Raw genomic sequence first — 26397 nt, forward strand, 5'->3', positions numbered from 1 at the left:
TGGTTCAAAAGCATGTAAAATCGACATACATAATTGTAATTTTAACACCCGCCAGAGTAATGTATATTAAGTAATAAGTATGATATTCATAACCAGGCACTGTTATTCTTAGGCATATCCAGGTTTAAAACCTACGTTTCATTTGAAATTAAAAAAAATGCCATGGCCATCTTATGAAACATATACAGTATTCAATATATAGCAGGCTTGTCTATATTGAACCACACACTGATGAGAGAGGATGGATCTTGGTCTTTATTATGGTTCTGATCCAGTTAAGGCCTCGCCCAAGGATGGCAGTGGTAGTGCAGTATGCCTGTTGTAGTAGTAGTAGGCCTAGTCTACTATGCCTGTTGTAGCAGCAGGCATACTGTAGTAGTCGACCTAGTCTAATATGCCTGTTGTAGCAGCAGGCATACTGTAGTAGTCGGAATTGTCTACTATGCCTGTTGTATAGCAGGTCTAGCCTACTCTGCCTGGACATAACGCAGTGAGTAGGTTAAGCCTGTTTCATATATTTACAGGGTGATAGGAAATAGGGAATGATTTAATGCGCTGTTGGCAATAGATAGCAAAACAGAATTTTCAATCATAATCTGACTTAATACCAATCTAAACTCAAGATTTTTTTTGTCTCTTGTAAAATAAGATAAACAGCCATTTTACTAATATAATGACGTTGGTGAAGAAAAATATAACACCTTGCCGGAAGTTGTTGTTGTCATGGCGTTGACATAAAGGCCTACCCACCGCCCACCCACCCGAGACGCACCGGGGGGTCGCAGGCATGGACCTATTAAAGAAGGCCGTCTGCAGGACACGTCACAACATGCTCTTCCCAGGAGGAGGAGGACCCTCCTCTCTTGTTGGTCGAATTCGCTGCCGATCATCCTGCTTCTCCTGTAGCCCCGCCTCGTCATTCCACTGCCTGTCTGTCCGAGGCTGGGATCTCTACGAAAATACCCCTAACCCCCCCCTCTGAGAACAGAACAGCCATACTACTGCGAAACGGGACGGAACTGAGAGGCCATGAAGCCCGCGACATGATCCAGCGCGCAGCGGGGATTGGGACGTCGGAGCGTGGCGCTGCGAGTCGTGAACTCCCGTCAGGAAGGAGAGGACTTCACGACACCAGTGCGTAGTGGTGCCGAGAGACGGGCGGTAACGTGGAGCCCTGATCCGACCGATGGAGCTGACGGGACCGCTGCGGGACCACATCAAGAGGCCGACACAGGGTCCCCTGTGAGACCCCCTGTGAGGTCCACATCTCCCCGGAGGAGGAATCCTCCGACGCCCAAGCGGTGAAGGGCTGCACGACTCGTCGCGTCCGCCTCGGAAGACGTCCTCCGCTTTACAGACGTTGTGTTTTCTCGGTTCCCAAAGTTGGGCTCTCTCTCAGTGAGCAGGCAGGTCCCGCCGTTGGACAGGGACTAGGGTCGGTAGTACCACCTGGACCGTGGAGGTCCTCTCCATGGAGGCCTGGATGTCGCCACACTTCAACCCTCCAAAGATTACTCTGATTCACAAAGTTGCGTAATTATTGCATCGCAGCATTCCGCGGTTTTTGAGGAACTCTTAGACTTTGTTTTGTTGTTGTGTTGTGGCCCAAAGTGTCTACTCCACGTCCATCATGTCATCTAAAGACGGCACATGTCGGAAGTTTCAAGCCAACATCTTCAACAAAAGCAAATGCCAGAACTGCTTTAAACCCCGAGAATCGCATTTGTTGAACGACGAGGATCTGAACCAGGTAAATCATTGACCTATGAGCAATTTTGAAATAACGATACTCTGCCAAATGCCACTCATAATACCAACTCATGATCATTATTCGCTTATGAGGTCAGATGTTGACTCGGAGGGCGGGGTAATTAATTGGACGGGGATCATTAATTGGACGGAGTCCTAATTGTGTTTACATACCTCTGGTCTGTGGTTCATATAAATAACTATCCTATCATCCGGGAAATATGTCTTTACGTTCATTTCATGGATGATCATGATAATGATGATACTACTACTACTACTACTACTACTACTACTACTAATAATAATAATACCCTCATAATGACCTTTTGGACCCAAACTGTCAGCAGTTCAGGACTACAATTAGATTCAGTTTTGATTCAGTCCCTCTGTTATTAACTGTAAAGCAGAAGTGCGTTGGATTTATTGGACCTGACTCAATGCATGACTAATTATTATCATTACTATTATTATTATTATGACATAATGGGTTACTGACAACAGATCTGTTTATAGGCTTCTGGTATTTATGATACAGAAAGAACCACCTCGTGTTTCATAGTTGCTAACTTCATATCTAGTTACAGGAAAGGTTGACTAGAATGAGTAGGATGAATAAAAGCATGCCCACCACTCTGGGTGATTCTACCTACGGCGGAAACTTTGGAGCCTCCATAAAGCTAGTGGTGTCCCTGGGACAGCACCCCCCGCAGACATTCTTCCTGCGGTGGGACAGTAACGGGGCGGCCAACAACACGCAGGCCTGAATGACAGCCTTTAGCCAGCCGAGGGTAAAAGCTGACCTGGTTCCAGCGCCTCAGGAACGCCACTCAGGAGGGCTTCTCTCAGGCCTCCCGGGGGAGACAGAGCGAGAGAGAGAGGGGAAGGGAGAGAGAGTTGTATTTCCTCTGCTAATCTCTGAAACCTCCCTTCTCCCTCGCCTCCCTCATATAGTTTCCACTACCATGAATATAGTGGAAAATAACTATCTAAATGCAATGTTTGTACAGTTGTGGGCCTATATTATGCTGGCTGTCCCTTCTTCTTAATGGGAACAAATGAACTTCTAAATCTACAAGAAATGTAGTCATATGTTATGGCTCCCTGATTCATGTAGTTTATTATGTAGTTTCTCAACATTTCAAGAGTAGCCAATGGACACAAGGGAGCCTACACCATTGGCGATGTATGTGAGTTCCACATGCATAAATCCTGATATCTCATAGAGGTATACATCATATTATGGTATGGGATGGTTTTTGAACACATAGCACATTTAGGTTGTATACTGTCATACCATGATGGTCATAAATAGTGATATGGGGTTATAGGCTGTCATCACAACATAGAGTTGTATGCTCTCGTATCATGATATGTATACTGTAATGTAGGGTGCATATTAATTAATTGCATATTAATTGAAATGGAGATTATGACCGCTACAATTAGCTCATTTTGAATACCCAGAAGCTAGAATCGAAATATCAAGAAAACGCAACGTACATTACATTATTATTATTCTGCGTCACAGAATATTAACTGAATCTACTATTTGTTAAACCCATCGAATAACAACACTTAGAAATTCAGGCAAAATAATGACGATCCTATTATCGTGCAGCCCTACTGTCATAATTATATTTATATTATTCGTTAGTCATATTGCTAAATAGTGTTGTGTAACGTCATAAATCATGATTTTGGGTTCTTATTGTCATCGCAGTATAAGTTACCTTGATGGCTATGACAGCGTTTTTGTGGCTGTTTGACCTTGAGAGTGTTGTGTTGTTAGTTTCACTGAGTTTGTTTGATTAGCCATGAATCTGTGATGTGTGTGTGTGCGGGTGGGGCTGGGGGAGGGGGAAGGGGGGCTCCACAAGGTCAGCTAGCCTCTCCCAGCACTGCTCTAACTAACGGCTCAATCGCAGGCTTAGAGGAATTAGCGACACGGTTTGGTTCGTTAAGGTGTTTAGCGTGTTGACGCTTGGATTTGTGGAGCTCGAACAGACTAGGTTCCTCTAGTGCTGCCTTGACCAATGGGCCGCAGCGCTACAACCACAGCCCCGCTGGTGGAGGTTTGGATTAGTGAGGGCTTTGGAAACGGGCCCTTGATGAGTTCTGAACCCTGGCTGGCATCTTGTTCTTCATCAACCCTCTGCCCATCCACCAGCCGTCCAAATATGAGGCGCACACACACACACACACACACACACACACACACACACACACACACACACACACACACACACACACACACACACACACACACACACACACACACACACACACACACACACACACACACACACACACACACACACACACAGCCTTCTGTCCGTCAGCCTGATCCTGAAGCTTTCTGACTGTCGGTGCAGCATGCCTTCTTCCTGTGTTGTCTCCCTTCTAGCTGAGCTTCGGTGTTGTGAAGGATACATTTTATTTATTGTACTAATAGAACAGCATACGTCTCGTTGCTTCTCCATTCAATAGGCCTGTATAACTTTCTAAGGCTTCCATCTCAAAAGCCTTCATGGTTCATTATCATCTGTTTGAGCCGTCTGAAACGGTTTGATTTGATTTGATCTCAGGTTACACACCAAACATGAATTTGTTGAGCGCTTGTTTTCATACAAAAGCATATCGTTGGCCTTGGTCAAGCAGCATCACCTCATCACATCGCTGGTGTTCTTCTGGACAGGATAGTCTAGTGGTTCGGGTGTTTGACTCCTAGCCAAAAGGTTGTTTGTTTGAACCCTGCTGTCCACCTGGCACTGGATGCCCTCACCCCTACCTGCTCCTTAACGTAGAACATCTAACGTGTGTACTGGTCCTGTATGAATTGCCCATAGTTAGTTAACTGTACAGGATATAAAACAAAAATAAATGGACCATTTTGAAATAATAAATCTGTGCTGGAGTTGTCCAGCATGTAAACAGCCTCTAAAGGAGGCTAACCCTAACCCTATCACCTCCCCCCCCCCCCCTTCCCAGGCAAAGCCCACCTATGGGGGATGGCTGCTCCTTGCTCCGGAGGGAACCAACTTCGACAACCCTCTCCACCGGTCCCGGGTGAGTATGCTGCTGAGTTCTCACGGTTTCCTGTGGGGGTAACAATGTTTAGGGGTTGATGTTTAATCTCGGGGTTTGATGATTAGTCTTGGGGTCGGTCAATCCCAACGTTTCTCTCCCTCCTGTAGGGTTAGGGTAAGGGGGTTACTCGTGTCAATCACACTGGTTAATTATTGCCAGTTCAAACGGCGGCATTGGCCACACAGTACGCCAGGCCTCACTCTGAGCTCTCTGAAGGGGCCTGCAAACTTATCCCAATAAACACCACCATACCCCAGCATCAGGACCAGAGGGCCTGACCCCTGGGGGGGTGGTTGCTGTTTTTTTGTAAGAATTCATGTTGGCTAACTCCGGCCAACATTCTGAAGATGGGTGTTGTTGTGTGGAATATAATTAGTGTTCAGTGGCGCTTTAATGCATGCTTCTGTTGACGCTCCTAGCATCTACACAGTGGGCTACGAAGCAACCCAAGGAAGACTACTGGGTAACTTGTGTTCTTGCCCGAGGGTTGGTTGATACAACAGGGGGATTAGCAATTGACGTCTATTGATGTTATTCTGCATGGCAAAAAACCAACCCATCAATTAAAAATTTCAAACGACCGGCTGACGCATGTGTGGCCCGTTTATACGACGCGAGTGGTGAGCATAGCCGCTGATTTAAGGTTAGCGCTGATCATTAGCGTAGCTAATGATCAGGATTTAGCTCTGCTTGTTAGCCTCGAGCACGTCGAACACGGCCTACCAGCAGACCGGGTGACGGGCGGTGCTCTAACTGCGGTGGGATGAGAGGGGGCATTTCCTGTACTCAGTCCAAGGAAAACAGCTCGTTCTCAGGCGCTGTGCAGCCCAGTGTTGGAGGGGGGTCTCTGGGGGCCTCCCTCTTAGCTCCCCTGGTGGGGCAGGGCGGAGGGAAGTAGTTAGTCTGGGGTTGAGGGGGTGTGGGAAGGTTCCTGTTCCCAATGGACCGCTGATGGCTTCCATATGACCCTGGGATGTGGGGAGGGAGGAAGGGGGGGAGAGGGGGAGGGGGGGAGTGATTGCGACTGCTGGAGCATTCAACTCTGAGTAGGGATAACATGGTGTGTGTGTGCGTTGTGATAATGTCTGATAACTCTTCATGTGAGAGTATAACAGCTTTCCTAACGTCTCTCTCTGTTGTGACGCAGAAATGGCAGCGGCGCTTCTTCGTCTTGTACGAGCACGGCCTTCTCCGATACGCCCTGGACGAGATGGTGAGTAACCCAACAGTTTCACACCAGTTTACACCCAGTTCAACTTCGTTCACACCAGTGCCAAGCAGTATAAACCATTTCCCACGAGTTCGCCCAGTGTGCGCCAGCTGTGGCGGTGCTGGTGTGTGCCGAGCGTTGATGTGGTTCCTGGTGAACGCCCTGTGGGTCTGAAGGTGTGGAGCCGGCTGCAAGCGCCTCTGTTCCTCCTGAGCGCTGTGTACAGTCTGGCATTCCTCAGGTCGACACACGCTCATGTAATCACCCCTCCTCCATGACATCAGGTGTGTGTGCTCGTGTTTGAGCACTGTCAACAAACCACAGTGTCCCGTGGTCACAGACCGCTAGGCCGGCCGGCTAGCTGTGTTAGAGGCTGCGCCGCGGTCGACGTTGAGGGTTGTTTGCACTGTGTGTGTGTGTGTGTGTTCATTAGCATGCTAGCCTGTTAGCACAAGCCGAAACGTCCGTCCCCGGAGTCTGGGGAACAGAACAGACGGGTGCTGTCCTCCCGGGGCTGGCGCCACGTGTGTGGGTTCCTCTGGGGTGGACTTTCTTCTTTGTGTGTGTGTGTGTGTGTGTGTGTGTGTGTGTGTGTGTGTGTGTGTGTGTGTGTGTGTGTGTGTGTGTGTGTGTGTGTGTGTGTGTGTGTGTGTGTGTGTGTGTGTGTGTGTGTGTGTGTGGGCGCGTGTGTGTGTGTGGGCGCGTGTGTGTGTGGGCGCGTGTGTGTGTGTGGGCGTGTGGATCCGGAGCAGCGGTGTTATCTAACGGAGGAGCGGGCGGAGGTCGAAGTGGAAGGCTTGCTTTGTGTTCAGCGTGTGTAGGAGGGTGTTTCTATGTAGGCGTGTGTTTGAGGTATGAGCGTTCTATTACCGTGGCGGTGCTGCAGTATGTGGTGTTTTTGGAGGGGAAGTGAAAATGTACTATTGACGTCGGTACTGGTCCACTGTGTAAAGGGTTGGGTATACTAGTATACTGGTTCTACTAGTACCAGCTTGGTTGTAGCAGTACTAGTAGTGTCAGCTGTGGTTCTGGCCGGAAGCATCTCTCAACACGCATGAGATGTTCCCTGGTGCTATCACTGGCTCAAGTCTCACCCTGATGAGGGCGGAGAGAGGGGGTGGAAGTATGGGGGGGGGGGGGGGGTAATTACAGAGAGTAGGACAAGATAAAGATACCACAATGAGGAAGAGGGTGGAGCTCTATCTCCCCTCTGCATCAGGTCTCTCATCTCTCCATCGCCTTTTTATACATCATCAAACGGGGGGTTTTAAGATGGAGATCTCAAGTGTTGCTAAAAACAGAAGTGATGCGGGCCAAAGATCGCTCTTGTGGTTCTCACTCACTCACTCGTTCACTCATGTGTTTTACATATCTCAATAAAGACGGCTTAGAGCAAACAGCTGTAACCAGTTAGCCAATGACAGCAAATACTCCTTCTCTTCTCTCTTTATTTGAAGGCAGATTTGCAATCATTTGACTCGCTTTCACAGGCATCACCATGACAACACCACCTTAATGCTGTAGAGAACAGCTGATAGTCCTGCTGCTGGTGGTCTTTCACAGGCATCACCATGACAACACCACCTTAATGCTGTAGGGAACAGCTGATAGTGCTGGTGGTCTTTTGCAAGCCATGCACACACGCACACGCACACGCACACGCACGCAGAAAGACAGTGGTTTCACCTTGCTGTGTGCTTTCTGAACAACACAATGTTAATGTGGTCAGATGACCATGCTTTACGCTGCATTGACACCGTCTGGGTGATCGAGGGGAGGTTTCTCAGCGTGTAGCGTCCACCACCCATGGGTCTGGCAGAGTCCAAAGACTGGGCCGTTTGGGCTGTGAGGCCGCCCCCATATCCAGGGTTTGGGGCAGCGCTGAGTATCCGTCCGCCTTGGTGGCACTGTTATTGGTCAGGGACTGGGCCTGCCTCCCCAGGGGCTGGTGGGTCATCAGGGTTTCAACGGGACCGAGGCCAGGTGGATCTGTAGAGAGAAACAACCTGACCCCCCCCACCAACTCTGGGTTATCCCAGGAAGCTAATGTACGTCCCTGTTGAAAATATGGTGGCATGCTAGGTTGGGCCCTTGCTGTGTTTGGGCCTTGATGATGTAACATGATTGTTAATTTGATAAAAAAACGAAAGATATGATGGAATATTATAATTCATTTATTTGAAAACATCTTGATAGAATCAGAGTCTGGGATATCGGAACCGTCTGAACGTTCTTGAACGATTTTTCCACCTCGAAGGTGGTTGGATAATTATAACCATTCTATGTTCCTACTAATCCATCAGTTAACATATTGATCACCCATGGCATGCTCTGGAAGCATCACAGTCTAGAATCTAGATCTTTCTCCCTGAGTGCATCTAACCACAACCCCAGGTTTCCATGGCAACATGTTTTTCTTTTCCATCTTTTTCTTTTTTTCTTACTTTTTCTAATCATGGTGTGGGCAACATGTGACATGGAAATGTCCTCCCTCTTTTGTAAAGACCTGTCTCTGTCTCCCTGTTTCCCTCTCCTGGCTGTACGCCTCTGCTTCTCTCTTGCTATTCAACTTGGATAGAATGTTACAGAATGTTCCTGAAGCCGAGTGCTGAGCCAAGGTTGAACGCTGTTGTCTTGTTGGTTCTACAGCAGATCCACACAGCACTCTGTCTCTGTGTGTTTCTCGCTGTCCTCAAATCCAAACAGTACTCCATGTCCTATGTCCAATTGCATTTGAGGAGGAGTTGGGAAACAGTTTGGTAAGAAGAGAGATACAGATGTCTTACTTTGAGAACATTAAGATACAATTAGATGGCAGAGTACATCGAGAGAGGTTGTTCTGGCAAAGGGTCCTCCATGTCCTCTCAAACTAAGCAGATTGTTGTCCTCAGAAGGCGTGTGTGTGTGTGTGTGTGTGTGTGTGCGTGTGCGTGGAGGGGGGGGGCCGGCCCAGTCTGCTCATGGCCCTTCACACACACTCCCAGCGTGTAGTCTAACCCTGAACAGCAGACTCCTTAACACGCCGGTGATGATGTTCATGAGTAGGACTCCCCTACCTGCTTCTTGCTCATATGTATCTAAAATGAACGATGCAGGTCGCTTTGGCTAAAAGCATCTGCTTAAAGACCCAAAAATGAACAGTAGTTCATGCAGACCATAGGCCCTAATGGACCTTACCTGGTGTTTGTGCCAAGTCTCCGTCTTGTACCATCTCTACCCATCATCTGCTTTCACCACAGATATTCACTTTCTTTTTGAAATTTCTTCATTTTCAAATACATGAGACACACACTCATGCACAACATTGCACCCACACATTCCTAACTATACCTAGGTCCATATCACACACAACTCTTCACACAGAGAAAGATATGCCCACACATCCCTAAACACTTGCGCACACATGCCACCTACTCACACACATTAACACCACATCGCTGGCTGGTGGAGCACCTACTTGTAAGAGACTCCTGTCGTGTGTGTGTGTGTGTGTGTGTGTGTGTGTGTGTGTGTGTGTGTGTGTGTGTGTGTGTGTGTGTGTGTGTGTGTGTGTGTGTGTGTGTGTGTGTGTGTGTGTGTGTGTGTGTGTGTGTGCGCACAGTGATGGAGCCCTAACGTCACTCGTCTTGTGAACTCTTGCACAACTGTTACTACCACACATCACGGCGAGTGTGGACATAATTAACAACACACTAAAACACACAGTGAGTGCTAACATAATATGCACAGTGAGTGCTAGAGATACTAGCAGATACACAGTAATGCCCCCTAGCATAGTGAGTAGAACTAGTACAGTGAGCACTAGCACTAGTCATTGCTAGCTAAATAAGCACTTACGCAACAATCCCAGTGAATGCTATCCCAGTGAATGCTAGCAGAGTGAATACAAACACGGTGTGTGAAGCAGGGCCCTGGCTGTGAACGCGGCCCCCTCGCAGCCCCTCTGAAGCAGCAGATTGAGGCTATTTTTACCAGATAGCGAAGGGCCTTTTGTCCTGCCTCTGCGTGGGAATGCAGAGCAGAGTGTTCTGGCTTTACTGCCGAGCGGAGGGAGGAGGGAGGAGGAGGGGGGAGGGAGGAGGAGGAGGAGGGGGGAGGAGGAGGAGGGGGGAGGGAGGGGTGCTGTGGTGGTGGAGGCTGATCTCTACTCAATTAGTGTGTGTGTGTGTGTGTGTGTGTGTGTGTGTGTGTGTGTGTGTGTGTGTGTGTGTGTGTGTGTGTGTGTGTGTGTGTGTGTGTGTGTGTGTGTGTGTGTGTGTGTGTGTGTGTGCAGCAGCCTCTTGTTTAAGACATGGTCAACTAGTGGGATCAGGTTTTAATCCTAGATCTAAGAAATGTACAGTATTTGTTAAGGGGCTGCTGGTCGAAGTATGGTATCAGTCTGTGGATGTGGTATGGTTGGAGTTAGCTTAGGGTTAAGGGGCAGGGTAAGGGTTAGGGTCTTGCTGTGGCAGACTATTCTTAGTAGGTAATAGGGAGAAAGAGTGGGAGGTATAGATTGCTTGGGTTAGGATGAGGTTAGGGTAAGGAGGGTTGGCTAGAGAGTGGGGCTGTGGTAGGGTAAGGAGGGTTAGGGTAGAGAGTGGGGCTAGGGTACTGGGGTAAGGAGGGTTAGGGTTAGGGTAGAGAGCGAGGCCGGGGCACTGGGGTAGGGTAAGGAGGGTTAGGGTAGAGAGTGGGGCTAGGGCACTGGGGTAGGGTAAGGAGGGTTAGGGTAGAGAGTGGGGTTGGGTGAGGAGCGTTAGGGGAAGGCGAGCATGGCCAGTCATTCCCATGGTCCTTTAGGGCTTTGTGCGGCGATGAACACTGACCCCTTCTGTAATCCTGGGCTGTTTACATTCCACCAGATCAGTTGGTACTGGGGTGGGAGGGCTGGGGTTACCAGAGGACTCCCACACACTCGGTCTCCCCCCGGATCCAACCATACCCACCCCCAGACTGAACCCACACTCGGTCAACAAACACACCCCCGGCAGCAAGACGGTCTGTTGATAGAAACGTAGCGAAGACCAGGGTGTTCAGAAAGGATTTGGGGCTTTGATTCGTCTACGAAGCCGTCGCGTCGGTTACGTCTTCTCTCTACGTCGTAGTCTCTATTTTTTCTCCATGTTCTAAGTGGGTTCTCAGAGAAGGTTCTGGACTCGGGGAACTGCCTGAGTTCTTCATGGTGCTTCTGCCTGGTAAACCTGAAGGCCATGTTCTAATATTCAACATGTTCCAACATTCTTTATATTCCAATGTGCTAACCCATCTCTATGTTGCCAATGCTCCCGATATTGCCAATGTTCCAATGTGCTACATGGCATGTTCTGCTGGATTGTACAGCAAGACCACGCTATCTATTAACTTCAGACCTGTTGGTCGGCACTGGCTTATCTCTTAATCTCTCTCTCTCTTGCTCCCTCTCGTTCTCTCTCTCCCTCTTTCACAGCCTCCCTTTCACTCCGTCTCTTGTTCTCTCTCTCTCGCTCGTTCAGATGAAGTTCTTATCGGCCTCCGACCGCCTCTGTGTTGCTGCTTTCATCGCTAGAGTCAAAGCAAACATGCTCCACCACCCTTGACTGGCCTCAAGTAAACCATACTAACCTCTCCCCATTCACCCTGCCCACACTAAACTAAACCATACTAACCTCTCCACATTCACCCTGCCCACAGTAAACTAAACTATACTAACCTCTCCCCATTCACCCTCCCACACTAAACTAAACTATACTAACCTCTCCCCATTCACCCTCCCACACTAAACTAAACTATACTAACCTCTCCCCATTCACCCTGCCCACACTAAACTAAACTATACTAACCTCTCCCCAAACACCCTGCCCACTGTTAGAACGTGTATTGTTCAGAATCATTTTTAATAAGTTCTCCATTTCTGCACAAGCCCCTCCGTCATCACATGACTCCAGCATGACTCCTTCTCTTTATCTCCCGGCTCTTTCCCTCAGCTGTTTTCTTTCCCCCTCTTGCCGTGTTTGGTTGTGTGAGCTGTTCCTGGAATGCAGGAGTCCTGAGATCATGCTGCTGCCTGGTATACGTGTAGAGAGGACTCCCCTCAGGAGTTCTCTATCCTGATTGGATAAAGTGCGAACCTGGATGCCATAAAACAATTGTTTTTATTGACGGGAAGGGCCTGGGAGACCTTTGTTACCGACCAACTTGCGCTATCAAACTATCAAATCTGTGTGTTAAAGTTGGCCGTCCAGTTTCTGTCCAACACGGAGACTCTGGGGTACGGTGTAGCCACTGCCACACTGGGGTACAGCATAGTCACTGCCACTCTGGGGTACGGCTCCTTCACCGGGCGGTGAGACCGACTCCTTCACCGGGCGGTGAGACCGTCTCCTTCACTGGGCGCTGAGACCAGGTCCTTGGCCAAATGCAAGGCTCAGACGCAAACCGGCCATTTCTGATTTTAGTTTAGAGGATATGGCAGCCTTGACTGTGATGGATCTCAGGCTCCAGGGCTTTAAACAGCCGGTAGGTTTGGAAGGCTTCTTTCTTCAGGATGCCTACAGGTACACCCGGGGTCATTGGGATTGGAACCCAGAAACCTTCAACAGAGTGTAAAATATCCTCTGTGTGTGTGTGTGTGTGTGTGTGTGTGTGTGTGTGTGTGTGTGTGTGTGTGTGTGTGTGTGTGTGTGTGTGTGTGTGTGTGTGTGTGTGTGTGTGTGTGTGTGTGTGTGTGTGTGGGACCAACACGCTATGTAAGTTATTCGGCAGAGTGTTATCTTGCATGTTTAGCGGTGAGGGAGGAAACCCAGGTGGACACAGAGAGAACCCCCCCCCCCCCCCCAAACACCGGGAGGCCCGTGGAAAGGCCCGTTCTGAGAGCACTGCTAGCCAGCCAGCCAACATGAAACCCCCTGTGTTCTGCTGGGGTTGGCTGGGCTGCTGGTGGGCCTGGAGGATCAGGACCCGGGTGGTGGTCCTGCTGCACCAGAACGCCCCCTGGTTGTCCCAGTGCAGCGCCGGAATGTGTCCTTATAAACCCAGAGGAGAAGCACATCCCTGCTGTTCCTCAGCCAGTGGAATACATTAGAATATATTCAAGTTGAACTTCTTTCAGTCGCTTTTGAAGTCTTTTTTTACCTTCAGTCTTTCAGTTCCTTCGTTCAGTTTTCTTTTTACGATCTTCCAGCTTTTTGTGTGTGTGTGTGTGTGTGTGTGTGTGTGTGTGTGTGTGTGTGTGTGTGTGTGTGTGTGTGTGTGTGTGTGTGTGTGTGTGTGTGTGTGTGTGTGTGTGTGTGTGTGTGTGTGTGTGTGTGTGTGTACATTTCTTTTTTTTTCAGATAATTCACTTTCACTCACCACTCTCTCTTTCCAGCTTTCATTCTTACTCTGTCTCTCTCTCTTCTGTCTTGTCTATAAATCACCCCCCCAACTATAAAATCTTCTCTCACAGCTTTTCCAAACCCTCCGAGCCCCAGGGGGTGAGAGAGAGAGAGACACACAGAGAGAGAGAGAGAGAGAGAGAGGAGGAGAGCGAGGCTTCTCAAACCAATAAAACCAGCTGGCTGGCTGGCTGGCTGGCTGGCTGGCTGGCAGGCAGGCAGGCAGGCAGGCAGGCAGGCAGGCAGGCAGGCAGGCAGGCAGGCAGGCAGGCAGGCAGGCAGTCAGTCAGTCAGTCAGTCAGTCAGTCAGTCAGTCAGTCAGTCAGTCAGTCAGTCAGTCAGTCAGTCAGTCAGTCAGTCAGTCAGTCAGTCAGTCAGTCAGTCAGTCAGTCAGTCAGTCAGTCAGTCAGTCAGTCAGTCAGTCAGTCAGTCAGTCAGTCAGTCAGTCAGTCAGTCAGTCAGTCAGTCAGTCAGTCAGTCAGTCAGTCAGTCAGTCAGTCAGTCAGTCAGTCAGTCAGTCAGTCAGTCAGTCAGTCAGTCAGTCAGTCAGTCAGTCAGTCAGTCAGTCAGTCAGTCAGTCAGTCAGTCAGTCAGTCGTTCAGTCAGTCAGTCAGTCAGTCAGTCAGTCAGTCAGTCAGTCAGTCAGTCAGTCAGTCAGTCAGTCAGTCAGTCAGTCAGTCAGTCAGTCAGTCAGTCAGTCAGTCAGTCAGTCAGGCAGTCAGTCAGTCGTCAGTCAGTCAGTCAGTCAGTCAGTCAGTCAGTCAGTCAGTCAGTCAGTCAGTCAGTCAGTCAGTCAGTCAGTCAGTCAGTCAGTCAGTCAGCCAGTCAGTCAGTCAGTCAGTCAGTCAGTCAGTCAGTCAGCATGTCAGTCAGTCAGTCAGTCAGTCAGTCAGTCAGTCAGTCAGTCAGTCAGTCAGTCAGTCAGTCAGTCAGTCAGTCAGTCAGTCAGTCAGTCAGTCAGTCAGTCAGTCAGTCAGTCAGTCAGTCAGTCAGTCAGTCAGTCAGTCAGTCAGTCAGTCAGTCAGTCAGTCAGTCAGTCAGTCAGTCGCAATCAGTCAGTCAGTCAGTCAGTCAGTCAGTCAGTCAGTCAGTCAGTCAGTCAGTCAGTCAGTCAGTCAGTCAGTCAGTCAGTCAGTCAGTCAGTCAGTCAGTCAGTCAGTCAGTCAGTCAGTCAGTCAGTCAGTCAGTCAGTCAGTCAGTCAGTCAGTCAGTCAGTCAGTCAGTCAGTCAGTCGTCAGTCAGTCAGTCAGTCAGTCAGTCAGTCAGTCAGTCAGTCAGTCAGTCAGTCAGTCAGTCAGTCAGTCAGTCAGTCAGTCAGTCAGTCAGTCAGTCAGTCAGTCAGTCAGTCAGTCAGTCAGTCAGTGGCGTGGAGGTTATCGGGAGTCAGCCCTCCCCAGCAGTCTTTCTGTAATGGGGGCGTTACCGTGACAACCGTCCTACTCAGCTGCAGCACCTCAGTGAGGGTGGCTGGTCCCCCCCCTATCCTAAGCCCAGCCCGCACCTGTCAAGGCAGTCCATCGGATGGCTACTAAATGGTGGGAGGTTCCAGGTGCTGAGCGAGTTGAAGACGTGCCTGTTCATGTGTTCATACTGCTAGGAAACAAATCTCAGACCTGCCCATTTGCCTTCTCCTTCTCTCCTAAACAAGCAAGGGAAATCCTCTTTGGAAGCAAGCTGACCCGGATAAGATAAGATAAGATAGTCCTTTATTAATCCCCCTTGGGAGAAATTCACAGGTGACCAGCAGTACAGTGGGAAAAGAGAAGTGCGAAAAAAACAGTATATATACAATACATTTACTAATTGAAAATAAATTATAGTACAAAACTATTTTAATAAGATTAAGATAAAACAAACATACTATATACATGTAACTCTCCGTTTGTAGGTGACCTGTGTGTTAAGTAAATAAATAAGTACGATGAAATATGAGGTATAATATAAAAATAAGTATAAATATAAATATAAATGTGCCAAATGTGCAGGGACCCTGAAGTAATCGAAAAATTTAGTAAATAAATAACAATATAAATAACAATATACCAACGTCCGAGTCAGTGATGATGATGATGATCCTTCGTCGTCATAATAATGACAACACTGTAAGCACTATTTATCCGCATGTTCCTTCAGAACAGTTTTAGATTGTCTCTCTGCCCACCGCGCAGGACGGCCCACAGATGCCACCAGCAGCCGGGCTCTTGTTGTCGTCTCTCTCTCTCTCTCTGTCTCTCTGTCTCTCTGTCTCTCTGTCTCTCTGTCTCTCTCTGGCTTGAGCGGAGGATTGGAGCAGCTTCTGGACCAGTGCCTGATCCATGCTGGCCCAGAACCAGCCCAGTCTGTTAGCCTTCTACTGCAGGGCTGCATGTGTGTGTGGGACTGCCGGCATGTTAAATGCTTTGCCCTGATTCAGAGGACCCGCTGGGTGTCTTGAACCGACCCTTACTGATGCTCTGTACTGTAGACTCAATGTGTGGGCCAGGGTCGTCCCGGGGTCAGGTTGCGCCTGAGAGGCTCAGTGTTTGAACCCTGAGGACCAGTCCATCTGTGGTACATGGGTATGGACTACTCCCTTGTGTTAAAATAACCTGCAAAATGGCTAAATAGTATTTGTAAACGGTGAATGTATGTTGTACTGTGCGCACCGTGCACAAAATAACAAGTAAGCTGATGTGTGGCAAATAATCCCGACTTGGAGTGTGTGTCGACTGAGCGGGCGTAACCATGGTGATGGTGACAGTATGAAAATGGGCGTACAGTGAGTGACAGGAAGCTCTGCTCGAGGAGACAGAAGGGATTGGACAAGTCTGGGCAAACGAATCACTCTCACACTCTTTCTCACACAGACGCACACACACACACACACATTATCGTCCTACACACTCAGATCATCATCCTCCTCTTCCTCCTCCTCTGCTCACTGTGATTGGTCTCCTGTTGGATCGCTCTCGCTCTCTCTTGCCTCCCGCTCCTCACCTCTCCCGTTCGCCCACGTGAAACGTGCATGTTCCCGAACACTCCTCCGCAGCAGTGTGTTTGACGATATAGATAGTAGGGCTGGGTAAAAATATCGATTCATCAATGCACTGCAATTTATTTGTTCTCAATTCAATTTAGATTCAGATTTTTTTATTAATCGATTATTTCCATAAAAAAAAAAAGCATGCTCAGTCATTATAATCTAGAAGCGAGTGTGCCTATGTCCATACTATACAATGGTGTATTCCCTTTTTGCTAGTTAAAGCACAATGAAATGGTTAATTCATTTTGAAATGGTTCATTCTAAATAATATTGAGGGAATTTTGTCATCTGCACGTATTATTGAATCGCTTTCGAAGCAATTGGATCAATATCGAAATCGATATCAATCAAGACCTAAAGAATCAAATTGAATTGAATTGTGAGGTACCTGGCAATACCCAGCCCTAATAGATAGATATATAGAGATATACATGTGTGTGCATATTATATGCTGTATATGTGAATACTGTAGGCTGGTCATGTGACCAATCTGGACATTATTTTGGCAACAAACCCGTCCAAATATCTAAAATAGGCAATGCTGCGTTATCATTAGCATGTCTGTGTGAGATTATTAACATTGATTAGGTATCTGTGTATTGTTCATTACTACAATGTTATTCAGGCAAAGCATGTGGGCACGTGGCCCGCCCTTTACAACCAGTTCTGAGGATGGTTTGTATGGGTCTCCTCTGGAGGGCGGATGGGTGGGTTGGTGTCTGTGTGGTTGGTTGGTGTGTGGTTGGTTGGGTTGGTGTCTGTGTGGTTGGTTGGTGTCTGTGTGGTTGGTGGGTTGGTGTCTGTGTGGTTGGGTTGGTGTCTGTGTGGTTGGTTGGTTGGTGTCTGTGTGGTTGGTTGGTTGGTGTCTGTGTGGTTGGTTGGTTGGTGTCTGTGTGGTTGGGTTGGTGTCTGTGTGGTTGGTGGGTAGGTGTCTGTGTGGTTGGTGGGTAGGTGTCTGTGTGGTTGGTGGGTAGGTGTCTGTGTGGTTGGTGGGTAGGTGTCTGTGTGGTTGGTTGGTTGGTGTCTGTGTGGTTGGTGGGTAGGTGTCTGTGTGGTTGGTGGGTAGGTGTCTGTGTGGTTGGTGGGTAGGTGTCTGTGTGGTTGGTGGGTAGGTGTCTGTGTGGTTGGGTGGGTGTCCGGTTTTGGGTGGGCGGGTGTGGGTGGAGCAAGATCCCTATCAGTGTTGGTTGTGGGGAGCTAGTGTGTTTACGTCTTGTTGTCCACGTCACTAAGGAAGTGGGGGCTAATTGGCGTTACCGCCGGCCAAAGGATGAGTCAGAGCGAGCCAGCGCCAGCTGGTTCCGCACCGCTCTTCCCGTCAGAGCGGGTGGAGGACGCTGATGTCAACCTGGCAGCACCCCCAGACGCCCGTGGTCCCCGCCTGTCAACACACAGGTGGTGGTGGAGGTGGAGGAGTAGTGCTCTCATGTCATGAAGCTCCCAGAACGATACCAAAGATCAAGGTTCAAGATTAAATATAACCCTTTAGATAGGAGTTCAGGTTAGGCAAGATACAGGAAGATGTAAGACAGTGTGTGTGTGTGTGTGTGTGTGTGTGTGTGTGTGTGTGTGTGTGTGTGTGTGTGTGTGTGTGTGTGTGTGTGTGTGTGTGTGTGTGTGTGTGTGTGTGTGTGTGTGTGTGTGTGTGTGTGTGGAGACGGGTCCTTAAGGAAGGGAAGGGGTTAAACAGTACAGAGGCAGGTCATTTAGAAACAGGCAGGGGTTAGACAGTGAATACAGAGACGGGTCATTAAGGAGAGATAGGGGTTAGCTCTGGGCGTCCTGCTCTCGTTGACCTATCCTCTGTTTATAGACTCAGGGAGAGTGTTTACCAGTGTGTCTTGGCACTGTGTCCGTTGGCCGTTAACCAGAGAAAGTGGTTGCGTAATCCAAAACCGTGATGTCAGCACCGACCAATGAGCACAGGCGCAGCGGGGAGTCTTGTGTTCGTCACGCGTGTGTCATCCGTGCCTCACCTGTTGATAAGAGGTGACATGCCTCCTGGCAAACCGCAAGGCCACACACACCTGGTATATGTGGCCACACCCACAACACTCACTGGCCACGCCCACAACAGATGCTGCTCCACCTGAGAAGAACAAGGAGCCAATGAATCAGTCGCCATCCGCCCCCCCGTCCCCGAACAGACCAGTGACTCTTGGTTCTCTCTGTACCTCATTGGTAGCCGGTGACTGACTGGCTGACTGCACTGTTCCTACTCCACAAAGGGCCCCTTTGTGCAGAGAATAGTCCCTAGTAGAGGGGTCCAGGGGCCGGAGAGGTGTGTGTGTGTGTGTGTGTGTTGGGCCGGAGGGGCCTCTCCGGCCAAGTCTGCTGGAAACAAACGGAAGCTGCTTTCAGTTTTTCAGCGTCCTCTACATGTTCTATGTGCCCTGTGCATGTTCTCTGTGACCTCTGCATGTTCTGTGTCTATTGCTACGTGTAGCCTGACATCACCAGACCAATTCGACAATGCGTATTCATCTGGAACCTTTCCGTCCTCTCTCTGTCTCTCGCTGGCTCCGTGTGTGGGACCACCAGTTCAGCAGATTATCCCCCCCGTCTGTCAGTGCCAGGAGCACCGTCATGTCAGGCGGACGTGTCTCTCCCAGCTGTCCTGGGGCCCTTGGCGGGGCCCTTCCTCTGTCAACCCCAGCTGCCCCCTCCCTAGTCTCTGGTTCCCAGAGCCCCTCTGCCCCATAGACCCCGTTCTGCAGGGTCAGGGGGGCAGAGTGCTGACTAACGCATTGTGAGGGGCAGTTGTCTAGCAAAGACTGAGGAGAACCCCCCAATACATAACAGCTTCTGCAGTAGTAAAAACAACACCAAAGAAGCTGTTATTAGAATAAATGTTGAGTCTCTGTTGACCAACAGCTGGTCATTAGCATCGATACGGCAAAACTGCAACTGTAGATGCAATGGCCGCGCGTTGACTGCAGAACTTAAAGGTCATGGGTCATTCGATCCCAAATGTCCACAGTCTACCTGGCCTCCCTGAGCAAGATGCCCTTATCCCAACCTGGGTCTTAATTACCTGTGACTTGGTTTGCTTTAAGTGGCTTTGGGTAGAGGCATCAACAGCAGCAATAGTCTTGATTCAATTGTTTGAGTATATGCTTGTGTCCGAAATGGCATGCTAGCATACTAAATAGGATGAGAGAGTAGTATGTAATACATCCAAAATCAACTTTTTAATGTTATTCTCGTCCAATCCCGTGCGTGGTCTTGTAGAACAGTAAGACCTGTACCACCGCAGTATGCCTGCAGAAAGCATGTCTTGGGCTCGCATATCAATGGTGTGCCAGCCTGAAGATCAGGCCGATCCGGGAGCTCATGTTTCATGTGCTCTGGCTCGTCTGGCCCCCCTCCCGTTCAGTGACATTTCCAGAAAACCCAACTCAGTTCGGGCCAATCACAACCGTTGATCTAATACGGGGCGGGTTTAGCAGCTGGCTCTTCAGAGCCGCAGCCAATGGGGGCGCTGTTGAGGCTTGATTTTCATAAACGACCAAGATATCTGCCGCTGATGTTTCCCGAGTTTCGTTGCTCATTGTGGTCTGCGCCCGTTGAGAACAACAGAAATTCAAAAGGAGCGGAATTCAATTCACCCACATTGTGTAAGTTATGATACACGCACACACAGTTCTGGAAGAGTTTTAAAACCGAACCCGGACTTGATAAGTGACATCCTGGCATCGTAATCACCTTGTTCTGTCTCTCCTGTGTAGATAGTTTGTTGATATGTTCTCCCTGGGCTCCTCCTGGCGCTATGAGTCCGTGTTCCTGATCCTAGACTGATTGAAGCCCTCCTATTATGCCCCTCCAGCCCAGCACCCTGCCCCAGGGAACCATCAACATGAACCAGTGTTCAGATGTGGTGGACGGGGAGGGCCGTACCGGACAGAAGAACTCCCTGGCCATCCTAACCCCAGAGAGGGACCACTTCGTCCGCGCCGAGTGTAAAGAGATCATCAACGGGTAAGAAGACCACCACCCATGGGGGGTGGCATCTGGCTCAGGAGCTAGAACTGGTAACCTGAAGGTTGCTAGTTCAATCCCCGGCTCCTCCTCGCTGGGTGTCGAGGTGTCCTTGAGCAAGACGCCTCCCCCTCACTGCTCCTGACGGGCTTGCTGTCAGTCACCTTGCATGGCTGACTCCGCCGTTGGTGAATGAATGTGTGCATGAATGGGTGAATGATAGGAAATATTTTAAAGCACTTTGAGTGGCCATTGGTTAGAAAAGTGCTGTATAAACGCGGTCCATTTACCGTTGACCATTTAAGCCTTCCTATGGCCTCTGTTTGAAGGATGTCCCTGTCTGGGTCGTTTGGCCTTTTGGCCCAGAATGTGTAGAAATACTGACCAAATGGTGTCTCTATGTAGAGGAGTCCTGCTGCTCGTCTCCTGGGCAGGTTAACACCGCTAGACACGCAATCAGACCGAGATCAAGTCTTAAGTAACCCGCGTCACATTGCTGTAATTAAGAGCGTGACTATTTGTTCATTACCCAAAAGGTCTCTGACCAAAAAATACAGACTTCCAAACTACATAAAGTTGAATCCAGCGCTATGCTGCTTAAACACGGCTTGTTTTGGTGTTGGTTCCTGGGCTGGGATTAAAATATAATGATTAAAAAAACGATTTCCCGATTCAAATTGCTCTTCATTTGATTGATCCAATATCCGATTAATTAAAGTCCCACATTTGGCACCTGACTTCTGTAAAGGTGAATCCTTCTTGAGGCTCTTGGAGCCCTCTCTTTTTATTTTTTTTAGAAAATCCAATATGAATAAAAACGTAACTTATTTATTTAAATTGCAGTAAAGTATCCTTGAATTGTAAGGATTCCACACTTAAATATATATTTTTTATATGGCATCATTTGTTTTTCATTTAACAATATCACATTTCTGCACGGATATGGGTATGGCCCATATCATGCTCTGGATCACATTGGCACCCACAAACCATATCTGACCCTTCTAGAGGTGGAATGATGTGGGTGTCTACCCCCTGGTGGTCGTACCAGGGAGTGCTAATCCACCATCTCTCCTGGTCCTTATCGGACCCTTATCCCCTGAACTCCGACCCTTAACCCCTGAACTCTGACGTCACTCCAACCCCAGTGACCGGCTGATAAACACACACATTTATACCTTCTAAAATAAGAATGCCTAAAATATATACATATTTAAAAACAAGGTTTCCAAAACAAGGATACTGAAAGAAGAGTTGGCCTGCCGCAAAACCAGTATAATTAAAAAATGAACTGACTTAAAAACTATAAGATCACTTCATCAAGTGTACATAATTTTTTTTTAATTTAAAATCCACTCCCATGTTAACTCCATGGCAGAGTTTGGATCGGATTATGTTGGATCAGATTAGACTGGTATTATATTAATCTACAAGGGGAAATTTACGTGTAATAGCAGCAAAAATATCAGAACATGCCTGTGATTAAAAAATATGATGAATTTTGAAAGATGAAGACATTTGCCTTTTTTAAAAGGATAAGCAGCTCACAGGTCAGCCTCTCCCTCCAGAGAGACGTTATGAACGCAACGCAATAAGGGTCAGGAACTGAGGAGACAGATCCACAGAGTTTATGTCTGCAATGTGAGGACGATGAGTAGATGGATGTCCAACCTGGATCTATTGCATCTCCTGTCATCCTCCTCTTCCTCTCTGTGATGAAGGTGTGGGCTGTGTGTTCTGGTCTCTACAGGTGGCAGGAGGCATTGACTATCTACCCCCGAACCAACAAACACAACCTGAAGAAGAAGCGTAAGGTGGAGCCCCCCACTCCCCAGGTAATACCCCGGACCCTCCCTGTCCTCTCCAGGTGATAGCCTGACCCCCACTCCCCAGGTCATACACAGGACCCTCCTCTCTTTCTCCAGGTCATAGCCTGACCCCCACTCCCCAGGTCATACACAGGACCCTCCTCTCCTTCTCCAGGTCATAGCCTGACCCCCACTCCCCAGGTCATACACAGGACCCTCCTCTCTTTCTCCAGGTCATAGCCTGACCCCCACCTCCCAGGTCATACAACAGGACCCTCCTCTCCTTCTCCAGGTCATAGCCTGACCCCCACTCCCCAGGTCATACACGGGACCCTCCTTTCTTTCTCCAGGTCATAGCCTGACCCCCACTCCCCAGGTAATATATTCACAGGACCCTCCTCTCCTTCTCCAGGTTCATTAGCCTGACCCCCACTCCCCAGGTCATCCACGGGACCCTCCCTTTCTTTCCAGGTCATAGCCTTGACCCCCACTCCCAAGGGTCATACACCAGGCCCCTCCTTCTCTTCTCCAGGTCATTAGCCTTGAACCCCACTCACCCAGGTCATACACAGGGACCTTCCTCTCTTTCTCCAGGTCATAGCCTGACCCCCACTCACCAGGTCATACACAGGACCCTCCTCTCTTTCTCCAGGTGATAGCCTGACCCCCACTCCCCAGGTCATACACCGGACCCTCCTCTCTTTCTCCAGGTGATGGCCTGACCCCCACTCCCCAGGTCATACACAGGACCCTCCTTTCTTTCTCCAGGTCATAGCCTGACCCCCACTCCCCAGGTCATACAGCGGACCTTCCATGTCCTCTCCAGGTGATGCTGTTTTAGCCTAGCCCCTTCTTTCTCCAGGTGATTGGCTGAGCCCTTTTTCTACCATGTCACTAACAACTGATGATCCAGTTATCATTTAGCCTCATTATAAGAATAGGAATGAATTGGTTTGTATGTTTTAATGATGAAAGGTTAAGCAATAGAGACCTTTAACACTAAGGCTAGATGTTTAAAATGGAACAAGCAGAGACATGCTTCCGTTTCTACTCGCAGCTCTATCGATCAGCAATACTTTACCTCCGACGTTAACATCTTTGTTCGGTATAACAAAGCAAAGTGAAAATCTTTAGGACCCACTCACATAATCCTTTGGACCCCCTGTCGGACCCTCAACCTCAGCACAGCAATGCCCCCCTACAGATAGACCCTCAGAGCAGGGGGAGGGGGGGTTCTACGGTCACTCGGGTGTTGACGTCCACGGCCCTGACGAGGAGGCGTCCATGGTTCTCCGTACCTGGCGGAGGTGCGGGGTGGGGTGGTTCACGTGTTTACCTTCTGGGAGGGTCTGGCTGAAGCAATCCCAGCGCATGTCGAGGAACAGGCACTTTCCTCTCCTCAGAGGGCAAACAACACACAGAACACTCTGCTCTACTTCACACGTTGATACTAGAGTGGATAGAGACGTACCGATGCACTTAATGTCACACAGGGAATGATGGGTTCACTGCAGAACGACCAGGACAGGAATAAGACTGAGAGTCCCATTAATGACAGCACTTGTAATAATTACAGTCGTCTGAGTTATAAAGAACAACTAAACAGTCAAATCCAGCCACAGCCCCACCTGGTGGTTGAATGCTGTTATTTTATTTATTTTATTGGGGCCTGTAACTTCCTTCCCGTCCATGTTATGACCAGTGGGTTTGTTTTGGCGCTATCTAAGCCATTCAGAAACCACCTGCAGTATCTGTGGTCAAACCTTCCACCCCGATGAGAGTTCTCATAACAGAGGGAAATAAGTTGTATCTTGTTTGAACTATTATTGGTCAGTTTAACCAATAAGGTGTCTTATTATTGGCAGGACACCATAACTCCAAACGGTCACTTTTCCGCTGAAGAGTTGAACGGGCACGCTGTGAGTTGTGGCTCTAAACTCGTTCTCCCCCTGTGCTGTGATGGTTGAATCCCACATCTTGATCCCCATCTTAATCCTAATCTTATCCTGATTCTGATCACTATCAATCCTGGTGATGGGGTGTTCTCGACCTGTGTTCTCCTCTCTCTCCCTGGCTCTGATGGTCCGTCCGTCTGTCTGTATCTCACTCTGTCCCTCTGTCTGTCTGTATCTCGCTCCGTCGGTCTGTCTGTCTGACTGTCTTTGATTATCTGTCTGGTTCTCTCTCTGTCTGTGTCTTTGGGTCTATCTGTCTTACTCATCCTCTGTCTGTGTGTCTTTCTGGTTCTCTCCATGTCTGTCTGTCTGCCTTCCTGCCTCTCTTTGTCCGTCTTTCTGAGTGGCTTCCTGCCCGTGTGTGTGTGTGTGTGTGTGTGTGTGTGTGTGTGTGTGTGTGTGTGTGTGTGTGTGTGTGTGTGTGTGTGTGGTGTGTGTGTGTGTGTGTGTGTGTGTGTGTGTGTGTGTGTGTGTGTGTGTGTGTGTGTCTCTCCCCCTCTCTCCTGTGCCTTGGAGCTGTTGTGTTAGCAGATGTGGGTTGGCAGAGAGCTAATTAGTCTATGTGTTGAATGTGTGCACGTGTTGGTGGTTGTGTGTGTAATTCAGGTATGTCTACCCTCAAAGAGCTCTTTGTTCTTTTGTCGAGTTGTCCTTTCATTCTCTTATCTTTCTCTCTCTCACCCTGTCGCGTTCTGTGTCTCCTTGTCTCCTTTATTAAAATGTACTGGCCTGACAAACCCGTTTGTATTGCCACGGCATACAAACCATATAATAAAAAATAAAACCTTGTCACTGTCGTCGACCCTGTCTCGTTCTGTCGCTCTCTCTGGTGGGGGCGGTCCTCTGGTCACCTCCTCTCACCTCTTACACCGTCACCCCCCTCCTCACCCTCCTCCTCCCCCTCCTCCTCCCCCTCCTCCTCCTCCTCCCCCCTACAGGAGCCTGGCCCGGCCAAGGTGGCGGTCACCAGCGTGGGCGACAGCGGGGGTCTCTGCTGGGGACCAGGGGGCGGCGGCAGCAGCATTGCGGGCGCCGAGCGGGTCCCGGCCACCCGGGCCAGCCTGTGGCAGGACGAGGCCCCCGCCCGCTGGTCCCGGGCCCCCGCCTCCATCCCCTACAGCCGCAGCTCGTCCTGCATCAGCCAGCTGGACCAGCCCCAGGACCGCAGCGGCGCCCCCGCCACCCAGGACGGTGAGCCGGGGGGGGGGGGTGGGCGCGGAACAACGTTTCAACTGGCGTGCTGCTCACACTGTTGTCAAACATGGCCGATTTAGACGGCGACTCGCTAGTGACTACTTATGGTCTCTGAGATGTTAAGGGGTCGAGTTTAGTGGAGTACCAGCCAACACACTCATAAAACATGTATTCAGGTTGAGAAAGGAAGAGAGCGGTGGGGGTTTAGAATCCGTTGATCCGTAGAACGCTGTAATCTGTTGGACGCGCTTCAAGAGGTCAGCATCAGCCCAGGGTCAAAGTTGAAATGGTTGGTGCGGTGAGTGCAGCGTCCTGGTGGAGAAACGTTCAAATCCATAAGTATACATGAGCAGGGCTGGCCCCGCCCACCATGAAGGCTCAGCGAGTGGTGACAGCTTTACAGTTCAAGAGGTCATGAAACCCCAGAGATGAATGTCGATGAGTTGAGTTAAGTTAAGGTAAAGGGCCGGTGAAGTAGGGCTGGGCGATTTTTTCGGTTTAATCGATTAATTTGCATTTTTTCTTTCCTACGGTTTGTGAAATGGCTGAACCGAAAAATCGCGATTTAAAAACAGTTCTAGACTCTTCCGATTTGTTTTGCTGAATAGACTCCGTAGTAGCCTCCTCTCTCACTTTCCAGAACGCGCGCAAAACTCAGCCTACTGCAATCACATTCACCTCGCCCCCGACAGACTTGGGGGAGAGCCGGGTCGATTGAAACACTTTTCAGTTAAACGTCTTTTGCAAAGATGACGTTATGTATACAATAATTTGTGATCAACAACTCACATGTGTGTTCTCTTAGTTACAAGCAGTGGTGTAGTCTACGTGATACGCAGGTATACGCCGTATACCCACTAGGAACGCACCAGATTTTGCGTATACCCACTTAAAAATGTGCACGGATACGTATCAATCGTCTTGTGACAGATCTTTCACTTCTGTGTTTATTTTCGGAAATATCGGTTTGGTATAACTGCAATAAAATACTTTAAGCAGGGGAAGTTATCTCCTACATTCACCATTCATAAAATTCCCGCTGCGCGCATCGCGCTCT

The 26397-nt window shown here is 49.1% G+C and overlaps 1 protein-coding gene across 4 annotated transcripts in view; it reads left to right on the forward strand.

The window, feature by feature from the left end:
• The first annotated feature begins 884 nt into the window (after positions 1 to 884).
• si:ch73-103b11.2 (restin homolog) overlaps positions 885 to 26397 on the forward strand; it is a 56233-nt gene continuing 30720 nt past the window's right edge. For 3 of the 4 annotated variants that reach the window (XM_056576352.1, XM_056576353.1, XM_056576354.1), the window contains exons 1-7: positions 885 to 1750; positions 4738 to 4815; positions 5984 to 6049; positions 20232 to 20383; positions 22134 to 22218; positions 24057 to 24110; positions 25085 to 25337. In XM_056576352.1, coding sequence (XP_056432327.1) covers positions 1631 to 1750; positions 4738 to 4815; positions 5984 to 6049; positions 20232 to 20383; positions 22134 to 22218; positions 24057 to 24110; positions 25085 to 25337 — 808 coding nt within the window. In that variant the 5' untranslated portion in view covers positions 885 to 1630. The remainder of the gene's footprint in view (positions 1751 to 4737; positions 4816 to 5983; positions 6050 to 20231; positions 20384 to 22133; positions 22219 to 24056; positions 24111 to 25084; positions 25338 to 26397) is intronic. The other variant, XM_056576356.1, reaches the window with a different exon arrangement.

This window comes from Gadus chalcogrammus, chromosome 18 (assembly GCF_026213295.1).
Source record: "Gadus chalcogrammus isolate NIFS_2021 chromosome 18, NIFS_Gcha_1.0, whole genome shotgun sequence".
Classification (NCBI taxonomy): domain Eukaryota; kingdom Metazoa; phylum Chordata; class Actinopteri; order Gadiformes; family Gadidae; genus Gadus; species Gadus chalcogrammus.